The following is a 16,137-nucleotide window of genomic DNA, read 5'->3' as shown; positions in this document are numbered from 1 at the left end:
CCCAGATGGCCCATCAACCCTCAACGACTGACTCTCCACCTCTTTATTGGTTTTCTCAAGCACTCGTGCTCTCTTAGCTAAGGTGGGAAACTTCTTTATGCACAAGCCGACAACCAACAACTTAATATCACCCCTCAAACCATTCTCAAACTTCCTACATTGTCACTCCTCATCCATGGTCAACATGTGAAAACAGATAAGATGTTTAAACCGATTAGCATACTCAAAAACTAACATACTACCCTACACCAGCTGCAAAAACTCCACTTCCTTTACTAACTTCAGGAAAGTACTTAATATAAAACTTCTTATTGAAAAACCCTAAGAAATTTGGGTACCACTGCCCTCAAGTAAAGATCTCATGCTGCTCCACCAATGGCTAGCCTCACCAGTCAGCAAGTACTCGGTGTAGGTCAACCTATTCTCCTCTGGGCACCACTTGTCATTATGGATTCTCTCCATATCAGGAAACCACTAATCCATCTCATATGGACTAACTTTGCCATTAAACTTGGTTAGGTGATGTTGTAGGAAACTCTCAAGACTTTACTCTTGAGACTGAGTGTAAGAAGAAGAGGAAGGTATAGTTGCAGCTCTACCACTGCTCATCAACTTAACATATTGCCTCTGCGATGTCTTAGCTCACACGTAACAGCTTCTAACTATTGCAAGGCCACCGTGTTTTGATGAATAAAACATCATACAGGATTCAATCATCCTCATAAGATCTGGAGCATCGTGATTTGTGGGTGGAGGAGGATGAGGCCTAGGTGCCATCTTTTGCTCATATAGAGAAAAACCATCAGTTAACTCAAAGAAACTGAAATTCTAACTAGACATAACCATGAGTACACAACATAAGCATAGTACACTCATAACCTACAAGATTCTAAGGAAAGAACTACTCTGATACAAAAATTGTAATATCCCAAAATATAGTTTAAATACTATAAAATAGTCATCAAAATTTTCAATAAGATAGATCAGTCGACAAACAAAAATATAAAGTTATTACAATTATATAAGTAACCATAATAGAGACTTTATATATACAAATCATCTATAACTAAAACTATTTACAAGAATAAAACTAAAAGAGAACTAAGCATCCACAGTCCCTCCATCAAGAGCCTGCTCTAGAGAAATATCATCACCATCTACTCACACCCACCGGATAATCACAGCCAAGGAAGAAACAAAAGAAACATACAACAAAATCACAAAGAAAAGGGTAAGCTAGATACAAAAGCAATACATCCTAAGTTTAAAGCATTTCATATAAGAATCTTATATAATTTAATCCAACCCAAACATCTTAACATACAATGACCTATAACTGTCCAAACTTAGAATGAATGTCGAGCTATGGCAGGTTGTGGACTTGTGGTGGCCTGTACTACTTTGCAAAGTCATTGTTAATGTGTTTCACTTTACCACCCACACAAGATTAGTCTATACTGCGTCGTGGGCCATACTGGAAGCACCTAAACTAAGACCTCCTGTTACTCTCATCACATACGTCAATCTTCTCTACTTGAGAATGAAAGACCATTAGAGTGATAGGATAACCCATAAGACTGATCTCCCTGTATTCCTTCTAATCAACACTTTGAAACAACTTTAAAGAATCCTCCTTAGGACTCTTATACATCTCATTTCATTCAAACATAACTTATAAACATTTCTACATATCATACAACAAACCAATATATCTTTTAAAACCATACACATAGGTAAAAGGATTCAAAAATACTTAAGAAAACAAACCCACTCGCCTAGCTAGAGGCAAAATAGTAAGCTTCCCAAGCTGAGCGAACTGACTCGCTCAACCACTGCAACTTTCTGCCAAACCCCCCCCCCCCAAAAAAAAAAAAACTCGCCAAAGTAGCCAATTTTGTTCGCCCAGTTAGAGCCAAAACAACAAGCTTCCCAAGCTAAACGAATTGGCTCGCCCAATTAGCCAATTCTGCTTGCCCAACTAGAGCCAAAACAATAAGCTCCCTAAGCTAAGTGAGCTAGCTCACCCAACTAGCCAATTCTGCTCACCCAACTAGACTACATAATTGTACAAGAGTAAAAACTGCAAAATTAGCACTTCTAGACCACCCATTACCACTTCTAATCAGTTTTACTAATTTGTAACACTCCTAGATTAGATTATGGACTATTTTAGACCTAAACTAACAACGTATAACCTATATTAAACCAATAATCAACTGTTTACAACAATGTATCCACTCACACACAACTAAAATCTCAACTTAGAGATCAAAATTGAAATCTACATGTTCTAGCTCATTTTTAAGTAGCTTAGGGACTCTAACAAGTCATAAATGACTTACCAATAACCTCTGAACTGACCAATGTGACTCATAACCTATAACTCAAAATCTCACTACTTTAAATCCCCAAAAATGCACTTAAAACCAATCTAAAACATTAACAAAAATACTACTAACACTGTCTTGACTGGATTTCAACTAATTAGTCACTCTAACAAGTCTTAATTTTACCTTTAAACATTCTCTAGAACTGAATCAATTCATTTTAACTCTTAGTTCAAAAACTCACACACCAAAACCTCATATTTGAGCCAAAAACACCTACTACACCATTTAGTTCCATTCTCATCCATCTTTAACCAATTTCAACATCACTAAACATCTCCAGAACATAATCCTTCATACATTTAGAGTTTCACACATAATCATTCGGCATTAACAATCATCATGTGATCAAATTCTCTTATTCAATAACAGCAATTCACATTATTAGCATTTCAATCATAAACATCCAATATCAACAACTACACATCCTAAACGCAATAATTCATACATTATAAAATTTACATGGAAGAAGAATTAGCTCCCCTTACCTCATAAGAAACTATCAAGCTCTAAGAACGTGTCCCAATTGCTTAAAATACAAGGAAATTCTACAAACACCTACGAAACACTAAATTGAAAGCGGAAAGAATTCTTAAGACCTTAGACTATCCAGGAACAAGTAGAAGAAGCAAGATTACACATGCAACAACAGTTCGCTTCTTCTAATTTCATACTAAGAAAAAAAAAAGAGAAAAATAAGTCGAAACTTACATGTTCTATGACAAATTTTATTCGGATAGAAGTGGAGATAATTCATTTGTGATCTCCTAGGAACTTCCTGATCATTAAACAAATGATCAAGAGATGAGAAAGCTTAGAGAGAAGTGAGAGGAAGAAAAGAGAAAGAGTTTTAGAGAGATGAACTTTGTTTTATTAATGAGACGAGTTTAAGAAATTTTATTTATATTATCGGCTTATTTTAAAATAAAATATTCGATCTCATTATTTTAAAACACCTATCAACTCTAATACTCTATTTTCTGGGTTGTTACATATATGAATTTGAATATCAATTTAAAATGTTTTAAAAGATATTATTAAATTAAGAAAAAATATTTTTTTAAAATTTAAATATCAAAACATATTAAAATTTAAAATCCAAAAAACATATTTAATTCTATAAAATATTATCGATTGAATTTCTCAACATTTTGTTTCACCAACTCTTGATTTAATAATATTATTTTGTTGATTCAACTGTACCTAATATATTTTTAATTTAGTTTTTTTTATATCTGCATAACATTCATAACTCTATTTTGTATAGAAAAATAATTCTTTGAAACATGTAAAATTTTTACATTTATTTGACACTATCCTTATTTATTTTTTCTTCTCTTCTTTCTTGAAAAAATACAAAATTTCATATTTTTATAAGTGTTAAATAAGTGTAAAAGTATGTCAGTATTATTTCTCTTTTGTATATATAAGAACTCAGTTAATAATGTTATATAAACCACACTAGGAAGACGTAAAGGGACTTCGGTTAGAAAGAACACATCGACAATGTTTTATAAGATAAAAAGTAATAGTTTATGTGAAGAAATAGAAGAGAAAATTAGTTTTAGTTTGATGAACCGTAAAACTAGTATGTTTTCCTTTTATTAATTCTAACCCTTTTTTGGAAATCTCTTATTTTTTTTATCACTACCAAACCAAATGCAAAGCAATATGAACTTAATAGGATAGAATTTTGTTTTTTTTTTTTTTTTTGTCTTTTGACATTTTGTATAGACAGCTTTTGAAATTAATTTGAAATATAATCACGAGAGTCGTGTTTCACATAGGTTTACATTGACGTATTTTATTTGTGCATCAAATTTTTTATGAGGAAAATAGTTTTAAATTTAGACCTACCCATGGGTTGGAGTTTATTTATGTGTTTATTATAAGAGATTAAATGCTAAGAAAATAATAATAAATATTTTTAAGTTTATAATTAAGTTTTAAGTAAAATCAACTTGAAAAATGATTTATAAGTTTAAAATATCAATATATTTGTAAAAATATGAATAGTAGACATTGTAAAAATCATAGGATAAACATTTGTAAATTATAGAGTAGATTGTCTAAAAATATAAGGGTGTGTAAAAACATGTAAGGTAAACTCACTAAAAATACAAATCAGTGTATGAATAAACACAACTAATTTATATTGCTAGACTTGTCTAATTAGTGCATTGGCAAACTCATTTAGTATGTGTTATTAGATTCGTCTAATTAGTATATGGATAAACTCGTTTAACGTGTATTGTTTTACTTATTTAATCGAATATAAACGGACCAATATAATATATATTGTAAGACCGGTTTAATCAAATAATTGATAAAGTCATCTAATGTGTATTAATAGACTCGTCTAATGTATATAGTTATACTCATATAATCAGTGTATAGACAAACTCGTTTAATGTGTGTTGTAAGACTCGTCGGATTAGTGTATGGACATACTCGTCCAATGTGTATTCTTAGACTCATTCAATGTATGGAATGACTCCTCTAATGTATTTTTCTATACTCGTCTAATCGATGCATGGATAGACATCTAATGTCTTTTGTTATACTCATGTAATCAGTGTATGAAAAAACTTGTTTAATATGTATTGCAATATTCATTTAATTATTGCATTAAAAGACTTGTCCAATGTGTATTAATAGAGTGATTTATCTGCATTAAAAGTCTAATTTGTGTGTAAAAAGACTTGTCTAATGTATATTACTATAGTCGTGTAATCAATATATGAATGATTTATGTATAATGTATTGTTAGACTCGAATATTAAATACATTGATAAACTCGTATAATGTTTTTTGTTTTACTCATCTAATCAATGTATTCCTAGACTTATCTAATAATTTTTGTTATAGACCTTTAATCAACATATGAAATGATTTTTGTAATACTTTTTGTTATACTTATCTAATTAGTATATGGACAATCTCATTTCTCTATCGTTAGACTTATGTAACTTTTATGCTATATTTGTGTAATCAATGTATGAAAAGGCTCATCTAATGTATATTGTTAGATTTTCTATTCAATACATTAATAAATTCGTCTAATATGCATTGCTAGGCTTGTTTAATCAGTGTATGAATATACTCGTATAACATGTATGGTTATTTCAAGACTCATATAATTAGTAAGCGGACAAACTCATTTAATATGTGTTAATAAACTCGTCTAATCTGTGTATAGAGAGACTTATCTAATGTATACTAGACTTGTTAAATTAGTGTATAAAAATACTCATTTATAGTCTATTGTTAGACTCATTTAATTATTGCATGGACAAAGTCATCTAATCAATATATGTACAAACTCATTTAATGTGTATTGGAGGACTTGATTAATCATTGAATGGACAAACATGTTGGACAGTTATGTATGGACAGACTTGCACAATGTATATTGTCAAGTTCATTTTATCAATGTACGGATAAACTCGTCTAGTGTTTGTTGCTATGTGCATGGATAAATTTTTCTAATGGTATTCGTAAACACATCTAATCAATGTGCGAAATGATTCATCTATGCTTATCTAGTGATTGTATGGATATACTAATCTATTGTTTATTATTAAATTTGTCTGATTAGTGCAACGACTAACTCGTTTAATATTTCATGTTATACTCATGTATTTAGTGTATACTTAGACTCGTTAATCATTATATGAAGTGATTCATCTAATTTTTTTTATTATACTCATATAATTAGTATATGGACCCACACATGTCCACTTCCACGCACATGCACATGCACACACAAACCACCTAATGAGCCTACAAACAACAACTTTGACAAACCTTATTTATCTTCAAGAACATGGCATAATTTTACCTTTATTGTAAAGTAAAACCAATATATCTTGAGAAAACACTCATCAACTCCTCTTAATAATTCTTGACAAAATTAATTAAATATTAGTGATAACTTTTAAGAGAAAAGCATATGATATTTCACGCTACATTTCATCTCAACCACAGTTTCCACTTGAATATTAATTGTAAAACCAATATAACTTGAGAGACAATTCACCAACTCCGCACATAATCCTAATGAATTAACTAAAAAGTCTATCAATAGTACACAACATTTAATAATAAAAATAATGACACATTGTGCAATAAAAAAAATACAACATATAATACATAACATCCATTACTCTGAATCTAGTCTTGAATAACGACGGTCTTGTGAATTATTATAATAATATCAGCTAATCATCTTCCACTAGTTAAGGAGGAGGACAATCGGTTTAAAATATCAGAGCCAGAATGCATGCTTCTTCTATTAACACCATCAACACTAAAAGAAGATGATGGTGTTGCTTTGAGAAGAGTTTCAGTCTCCTCTGATGACAAGTTGACTTTTTCCCATTGGCGCTTCTCCACAATGTTGATCCCTTCAAGTTCCATTGCCACTTCTCTCATGGTGGGTCTTTCCTCCCCCTTCAACCTCAAACAATGGCTTGCAATATTTGCAACATCCATTAGTTGCTCAACATTTGCCTCGTTTATTATGCGGCCATCGACAATGTCAAGTAATTGACCCTCATTCATTGAAGAATGGAAGTGAATCGCTAGGTTTCTGTGAGGCTCTGGCCTTTCAAAAGAGAGTGCCTTCTCTCCTGTTAGTAGTTCGGCTAGGACAACTCCAAAACTATAGACATCACTTTTCTCTGTTAACTGGCTTGAGTGGAAGTATTCTGGGTCAAGATACCCTAGTGTCCCCAACACCAAAGTGGTTAACTGAGTTCGATCAAGAGGAATAATCTTTGAAGCTCCAAAATCAGAAACCTTTGTAGTGAGATTGTGATCAAGTAGTATGTTTGAAGTTTTCACATCTCTATGTACGATTGGTGCATGGGTAGCAGAATGCAAGTACGCCAAGGCCCCAGCAGTTTCAATTGCTATTTGTAATCTTCTTTTCCATGTAAGTCTTAAAGATTTGCTTTGATCGTGGAGATGCTCATAGACAGTTCCATTGGGAACAAATTCATAAACAAGTAAGGGAACCTCTGTCTCTAAACAACATCCCAAGAGTTTCACCACATTTCTATGGTTGATTTGACAAAGAAGAATCACCTCATTGATGAAATGCTCAATTTGGTTTGGATTACTAATTCTCGACTTTTTTATTGCTACAATTCTATTGTCAGGTAATATTCCTTTGTAAACTGTTCCCTCCCCACCTTCGCCTAAGACCATCTCTTCATTGAAATTGTTGGTGGCCTCTTTTAGTTCTTTCACATTAAATATTTTTGTCAATTCATTTGATCCACTGTACCTGTTTAACTGTTGTTGTAATAGCAGACCACCGTTTAGTTGAAAAAAATGTTCTTTAAGTCTGTTGAGTTTGCTTTTCTTTAATGCACAGTACACGTATAAGGTTCCCCCCACAAATGCCAATATACTTCCAGTCACACCTGATCATCGTTTATATTAATATGGTATTTTATAGCAGTGAAATTTCTTTCAGGAATATTATATTGTAATAGTAAAGCTAGTTAATCGTGTTCTGGAGTGCAGAATATAATGTTTTGATAAACAAAAGAATACTTACTTAAAGCAATTATGATTTTGCGGTTACTTCTGATAACACATCCGCTTCCATTATTTTTTCCATCTCCTTCGTATCCCTTTAGACAAGAACAACTGTAGCTCCCTGGGCTGTTACTGCATGTTGATCTCTCCTTTACACAGTCATGGGATTCCTCAACACATTCATCAACATCTGGAAAGATAATTAACGACTTTTAAAGAAAAAAATGTTCACAATTTGTGTATAGTTTCCATTAATTTGTACACTTGTTAACAATACTAAATACGAAATAATTAACATATATACCAGTTTCACAATATGTGATGTTTTAACTCAACAAGTTTGGTATTTAAATTTCATCCTAAAATAAATAATGAATGTAACAGTGCTTTAATATTGTGTGCATCAAATTTGAAGTAACTGATAAAGGTAGTTTTATAAAATTGATAAACATTAAAAATGAGTTATGTTAAAAGAAGGAGAATATAGAGACCTTGACAACCATCAGATAGGTAAGGATTTCCCCGAAAACCAGTGAAGCATTTACAATGGTAACCAGGTCCCTCCGTTGCATTGTGACATTCACTGTAGTTTGACTTACACGCATAGCTTGAAGCATTCTTCTGAGCATCTAGGCACGTGTTCCCCACTGCCCAATCCACAACCACGGGAAAGCTGTTGCTTGTGTTAAAATTGATGAAATCTGTCATGGAGAAATTGTAGGCTCCCTCCTTAACCAGAAATGTATAAGCACATGGGTAGGACTGAAATGCCTCATCGGTTGAGTTATAGTCGAAGATATTTGCACCACAAGAATAGTAGAATTCCGATAGCCTATGTTGAATTGGAGTCTCGCAACAGAAAGTGCCGGAGCATGACTCGTCCATCTTGTAAATGCTGTAGAAGGACACGCAATAAGTGGGATCGTATGTTCTCCAGAATCCTAAATAGCCATCATATACTACTCCTGCCGTGTAAGCGCCCAATACAGTTAACTTGTTTTGCCGAGATGACAGGTGAAAAGGTGTGTATAAGCTGAAGAAAAAGGAATGCTTGTCTGATTCACCATTCTTGTTATTGACACAACTTGTGGCAACTGGCAATGAAACGTGAAGTTGGCCGTCGAGTGATATGTCCAGCACCTTCACCTTTCTAATAGTATTGAAGAATGGAGTGGTAACATTAGATCTGAAGAATGGAGTGGTAACATTAGAATTGAGGAATGGAATGGAATGGTTGCAAGTGATGAGAAATGAGGTGTTGAGAGAACAGGGGTTTGTGAGGCCAAAGGGAAAGGGAATGGTAACGTTGCCACACTTTGATGGGCAGTTTGGCTTTGACATAGGTATAGTTTTAGCTGCTGCTACCGCTGCAATCAGGAGCACAACAAGTAGCAGATGATTTGAATTGACACTCATCTGCACCTTGTTTTTCTTTCAGCTTGATCTAATCATGAGTGTGTGCTCCTATCATTTACTAAGTATATGCAATGAATGATTCAGAAAGACTTGGGGTCAATGATAAGCTTCAGTTGCCCCTTCCAATGATCTTCCCAACAATGCATTCAACGTTGTCAAATCATGAAACAATATTTTTTATTTTTTTTAAATAATATGGAAGGGAAGTGAAGACTCGGGGTCAACTATTGATTGATTATCATCTACGAACGAAGGAATTATGAGTGGAGAGCAAGCAGCTTGTTGAAAGATCAACCAAAACGACTTTTTCTCTATGAATAATAAATACATTGAATAGGATATTTTGTCATAGAAATAGAGGAAATAAATATTAGATGTCGGATGTTTACCTATGTACTAATCTCAACTCAACTACTTCTGGCAGAATCCTTCCCAATATCTTTTATCAAAATGGTATAATTTAAGCAAAATTCCACAAATATATTTTAATATATTACAGGCGATTTTTAAAGGAAGAAGTTTTCCTTCTATGTATAATTATAAAGGATACTTTTTTCTAAAGTTGAGTGAAAAGTTCATACATCAAAATATAATTTTATCTCCATAAATAAAATGAAGTATATGTCTATATCTGTTTTATTATGACCATTTCTGAAACAACTAAATCGAACTAAATCGTGTTTTGTTAAATGAGACTAAAAAGTGCATGCATGAATCAGACAGAGATCACATAAGTGCGTAGCCTTAATAAATAACTACTACCTTCTTGACATTTATATACAATTACTCACTTTCCGAACTCATTTACAATATTTATGAAATTCAATTTCATCTACTTCCAAAATGATAATGATATCCGATTTCAAATTTTATTCTTCACCTTGACATACACCCCATGTTGGCACTAAGAAATACCAATTGCTACTCATGTTCATAAAATAATGAATCAATTCCAACTAAATTAAAGATATCAAAATTTATGAGATTTTTAAAAATTAATTAAGCTAATAAATGAAAAAAACATTAAAAAACATATTTTTCTGTTATATAAAAAAACGGCTAAAAAGAGAAATCAGTTTGAATGTACGACTTTTGTATATAAGCAGAGAAAATTATGTTTTTACATATCTATAATTAGTAGTATTTATATTTATAGTATATGTATATATCCAATTGAAGGGAACACAGATGGAACTTTTATAGGTGTCACAACCACAAAACTCACTAAAATAATTAAAAAAAAAAAAGCAAAGTTCAAATCTTTGCTAAATGAAGCAACTATCGGACATGGTGACAAACCAAACATCAGAGTGTGATTCTTGGGGCACTTAAATCTCGTTGTGTCCCCTACTGTCTCATATTTTCCAGTTTCTCAGTTTCTCTAAACTATACAAAATGTTTCTCTCTGAACCCTCTGTTCCTTTCTTTGCAGTCCCAATTACTACTCCTCTCGCACCTTCTTCAACTGATTTATGTTAGCATTATTTTTAAATATAAAATAAATATTATAGTATTTTTAGTTTTTATTTTTAAGGAACATAAAGTGGTCTATTAAGCCATTATTTTTATCTTTTTAACTGCATAGAGGTTATGGAGCAGACTTTATATAAGAGAATGGACCATCGAATTTGAGTGAGTTAAGCTTTAGAAAACAAAACTGTCTATGTTTGGATTTACAAAATTGCAATGGCAGGAGGTCTTTCATTTTGCTTCCGCTGTTTTTGATCTGAATGTGTTAATGTGATGTTAATATAACATGTTTAGGTCAATTTTATACTCTGCTATTTTATCATTTGGTATAAGAGCAAGTTTATTCCTCTACCTTGCATGTTTTCGTTGATTTGGATTTTTAGATTTACGGAATTATTATTTTGATTCATTTAATCCAAACAAAATTCTCAAATTAACGTAAAATCTGATTACAATTTCTTGTAATAATTTCTTGTAATCTTAAACGAAGCTTTTATTTTTTAAAAACCAATAAAATTAGCCTCTTTAGGATTCCCAGATTAACGATGAACCGTTTCTGTTTAATTTTTTCCTTCTTGTCTTTTGAATCGTCTTCCCCGGCATGATAATATGATGTTTGACCTGCGGTGATATCTGGTTGTTCATCAGAGTTTGTAGGATTTCCCATAGCATCCTGGGATTAACCTGTAGATGAGCGACTATTTTCTATGACTGTGCTTCTTCACCAATTTCTGCAGCGATTCGTCCCTGTTTGTGGCCATTCTTGAACTTGTGTTGTTGCTTGATGAAGGGAATGAAGAAGGGTCTGTTGAATTTTCGTGGTGGAGAACTGAGTCTTTAAAGATAGAGAAAGGGTTTATGCGCGTCGTAACTACAACTTTGTCTTTGAACCTTATATTTTCTTTTTCTCTCGTTTTTGCGTGTTGCACCACCACGCACATGAGAATTAAGCCTCTGCCACGCACATGATAATTGCAGCTTTATTCTTTTTCACGCAAACATTAAATGTTATTGCATTGGTGCTTTCATGTTTAAATATTATTATTATTATTATTATTATTATTATTATTTTAACATATAATATATAATATGTTTTATTATGATAAGCAAACATAACCTGTTTTATATATATATATATATGTGTGTGTTTGATTGATAATTATGTATATTTTTTGGATATTATTTGTATGTATATATTTGTTGTTATACGTGCAACTAAAATATACATTATTATTACTATATTTGCATATTATGAATTTTATGTAAATATTTATATATTATTAATGTTTTAGTAGTAATATAGTTTTAATAAATTAAAGAGTAGTCACAACATCTTTAATCAATTAAAATTGTATATAAAATTTTGTTACATGAGAAACCTTAGTTGTAAATAATTATATTTAATATGATAAAATCTACCCACAGGAATTTTTTCATATTTATATGATTAATTAGGATAAAATATTAAATTATATTTCTTAATTTACCCACAGGAATAGTTTTATCATTAAGATAATGAGTCTAATTGAGTAGGACTTTAGCCCACAGACAAGTTTTATGTTAATAAACTCATTGGTAAAGACATGTTTGCATTGGTAAACATGACATTTATTTTAGTCTCAAATTATATAATAAGCATGTAACTTTGAATTTGCAGTTTCTCAATTTGTGAATTTTTCAGATATCAAGTGTGGTATTCCCGAGTTGAAAGGACATAATTATAAGGTTTGGAAGGAAAGAGTTCTTCTTCATTTAGGTTGGATGGACATTGACTATGCTATTAGAAAACCAGAACCACCGGGTATTATTGATACTAGCACTCCATATGCCATTGATCTTTATGAAAATGGAAGAGATCAAATCGTCTCTCCATAACGTTCATAAAAACCAACATTTCCGCTGGGATCCGGGGTTCAGTTGACCAGTATGAGAATGTCAAAGATTTACTAAGGGCTATTAATGAGTAGTTTACGACATCTGATAAATCTCTTGTCAGCACCCTTATAATGTAGTTTTCATCCTTAAAGCTCACTGGAATTAAGAGAGTACGTGATCATATCATGCAACATTGTGGCTTAACTAAAAGCTTTGGAAGTTACCATGTCTGACTCTTTCCTGGTACACTATATTTTGTGCACTTTGCCTCACCATTATGTCCCCTTTAAAATCTCTTACAACACACATAAGGATAAGTGATATATTAATGAATTATTGACCATGTGTGTTCAAGAAGAAGAAAGGCTATTAATAGAAGAATGGGAGAAGGTGAACTTGACTACTTCTTTTGAGAATAAGAAGAACCAAGTTAATAAGAAGGGAAAGATTTCTGCTAAGCCAGTTATTAAGAAGGAGTCCAAATGTTTCTTTTATAAAAAGAAAGGACACATGAATAAAGACTGCTTAAAATTTAAGAATTGGCTTGATAAGAAAGGTACTCCATTTGCTTTTGTCTGTTATGAATCTAATTTGAGTAGTTTTAATCATAACACATGGTGGATTGATTTTGGTTCTACAATCCATGTTTCTAATACCTTGCAGGGTATGCAAAACCTAAGGAGGCCAGTGGGAAGTGAGCAATATATCTACTCAGGGAGTAAGATGAGCTCACATGTGAAGGCCATTGGAATGTGCAACTTAGTTTTAAGTAGTGGTTTTGTTTTGCATTTGGAAAAGACATTTTATGTTCATTGTTTTTCTAAGAATTTGATTTCTGTTTCAAGATTTTACCTTTGGGTTTTTCTTTTAATTTTTCATATTTTGGTTTTACCTTAATGAATAAATCTAAAGTTGTTGGTTTTGGTGAATTGTGTGATGGTCTTTATTCCATTATTTTGCAAAACAATATCGCTTATGATTCTATGCATATTACTGTTGGGTTAAAAAGATGTGTTATGAATGAGAATTCTTCTATTTTATGGCACCATAGATTGAGACATATCTCCATTGAGAGAATTAAGCGATTAGTAAATGAAGGAGTACTTAGTACTTTTGATTTTACTGATTTTGAGACTTGCGTGGATTGCATAAAGGACAAGCAAACTAACAAGTCCAAAAGAGGTGCTAAGAGGAGTTCAAGTTTACTAGAAATTATTCATATAGATATTTGTTGTCCGGATATGGACGCAAGTAGTTCGAAATACTTCATCACCTTTATAGATGACTACTCACGTTATATGTATCTCTACTTACTTCGTTCTAAGGATGAAGCTTTGGATGTCTTTAAAATTTTTAAGGCTAAAGTTGAGCTACAAAGCGGAAAGAAAATCAAGATTGTGAGATCAGATAGATGTGGAGAGTATTATGGTAGATACACGGAGAATGGACAAACACCTGGTTCGTTTGCGAAGTTTCTTCAAGAACATGGAATTGTTGCCCAATACATTATGCCTGGTTCTCCATATCAGAATGGTGTGGCAGAAAGAAGGGACAAAACTTTAATGGACATGGTGAGAAGTATGAGGAGTAATTCAAAACTTCTTCAATTCTTGTGGACTGAAGCACTGAAAACGACTGTGTATATATTAAACCGAGTTCCAACCAAGGTCGTCTTAAAGACACCGTTTGAGTTATTCAAAGGTTGGAAACCAAGTTTACGACATATACGCGTTTGGAGATGTCCGTCTGAAGTGAGAATTTATAAACCACAAGAGAAGAAACTAGACCCAAGGACTATTAGTGGGTATTTCATTGGATATGCTGAAAAGTCTAAGAGATATAGATTCTATTGTCCATCGCATAACACTAGGATTGTGGAGTCAAGAAATGCAAAATTTCTTGAGAATGACTTAGTTAGTAGGAGTGATCGGTTTCCAAACATTGGGAATGAAAGGGATCGCTATGAAGCTCAACCCTCTAGCTCAAGTGATAGATTAGTTGTCATTCACACCCCTAAAACACAAATGGGTGTTAGACAAACAATAATTGCAGCTTCACAACCTGCTGAAAATGACCTTACAGATCAAGTTGCTAATGAGGAATAACAAGATGATATTGAACAACCTACTGAACAGTTGCTTGAACAACAACTTTCTCAAGAAAATGATGAGGCAACATTAAGAAGATCTACTAGAGTTAAAAGGCCAGCAATTCCTAGTGATTATGTAGTGTATTTGCAAGAAGTTGACTACAATATGGGAGTTGCAAATGATCCTGAAATGTTTTCACAAGTCATGAGTTCTAAAGAATCAGACCTATGGTATGATGCCATGAAAGATAAGATGGATTCAATGGCATTCAACAAAGTCTGGGATCTCGTTTAGTTGCCTAATGGTGTAAAATCCATTGGATGTAGATGGGTCTGCAAAATCCATTATTTTTATCTTTTTAACTACATAGAGGTTATGGAGCCGTTACTAATTTTTAAACTTAAAGCCCATTTATTTTGAAACCTGTGATGGTCAGACTTTATATAAGGGAATGAGTTACTCTCAGTTTTGATCACTAAGCCTACTCCTCTATTCAAAAAACACACCATCGAGTTTGAGTGAGTTAAGGTTTAGAAAACAAAGTTCTCTGTGTTTGGATTTACAAAATTGCAACGGGAGGAGGTACGCATATTATTTTTTTCATTTTGCTTCAGCTGTTTTTGATATCAATGTGTTACTGTGATGTTAATATAACATGTTTAGGTCAATTTTATACTCTGTTATTTTATCACTTTATTCTTTCAAAGAAAAATCTCCCTACCGCAATAGCGCATACTTTGCCTAATCCATGCTACAATGTCCAAACCTTAATCTCCTGAGCTCTCATTTGATTATCTAGTTCATGGGCTGATTATGACACTTTCTAAAAGTAAGTTTTATCTTTTAACCTATGTAATAAGAATTTTCTTAAAACCGAGAAATTCAAGGTGAGTTTAAAAACTAAATTAGTTTATTTTTAATATATTTTTCATTATTTTTTTAATTTGTTTTACAATTTTTATCTAGTAGTTTCCACATAATATTTTATCAATATTTTTTTCTTTACTTCAAACATTTTTCTGTAATATTGAATATAAAAAAATTATAGTTTAAGAATTTTATTGCATAAGGTAGTTTTTTATTATCTAATAAAAAATGTAGTTTTGATAGAAAATAGTGTAATAATTATTTTGTAAAGATTTTGAAAAATGAAAGTTAATTTATATTTACTTCTAATCTATTATTTCTAAAGAATATATAAATATTGATTTTATAAAAAGTTATTCAGAATAATTTTGTAATTAGTATCAAGAGCTTAGGATTTCACATAAGAGAGAGCAATGGAAGAAGAAGGAAAAGTGAAGATTAACAAATTCGATGAGAGTGAGTTTGGATCTTGGGAGATGTAGATT

At 32.1% G+C, this 16,137-nt stretch overlaps 1 protein-coding gene across 1 annotated transcript; it reads right to left on the bottom strand.

The window, feature by feature from the left end:
- Window positions 1-6,357: 6,357 nt before the first annotated feature.
- Window positions 6,358-9,485, bottom strand: LOC124840851 (wall-associated receptor kinase 5-like). Its single transcript, XM_047316980.2, has 3 exons — window positions 8,426-9,485; window positions 7,954-8,124; window positions 6,358-7,816 (listed from the first exon to the last, which is right to left on the bottom strand). Exons 1-3 carry the CDS (start codon window positions 9,348-9,350, stop codon window positions 6,612-6,614), a joined length of 2,301 nt encoding a protein of 766 aa, XP_047172936.2. The 5' UTR covers window positions 9,351-9,485; the 3' UTR covers window positions 6,358-6,611.
- Between the last annotated feature and the right edge of the window lie 6,652 nt (window positions 9,486-16,137).

This window comes from Vigna umbellata, chromosome 2 (genome assembly GCF_029865625.1).
Source record: "Vigna umbellata cultivar VRB3 chromosome 2, Vumbellata_1.0, whole genome shotgun sequence".
NCBI lineage: Eukaryota > Viridiplantae > Streptophyta > Magnoliopsida > Fabales > Fabaceae > Vigna > Vigna umbellata.
The sequence above is the reverse complement of the archived record's forward strand: the minus strand, read 5'-3'. Positions and strand labels throughout refer to the sequence as shown.

What these genes read in the sequence shown, in the direction of transcription:
- LOC124840851 (XM_047316980.2), bottom strand. Translation starts at nt 9,350, where the DNA reads ATGAGTGTCAATTCAAATCATCTGCTACTTGTTGTGCTCCTGATTGCA. An exon ending in CCTATCTGATGGTTGTCAAG is followed by an intron (nt 8,125 to 8,425) that starts GTCTCTATATTC and finishes TTATCTTTCCAG; the next exon opens with ATGTTGATGAATGTGTTGAG. An exon ending in CAAAATCATAATTGCTTTAA is followed by an intron (nt 7,817 to 7,953) that starts GTAAGTATTCTT and finishes AACGATGATCAG; the next exon opens with GTGTGACTGGAAGTATATTG.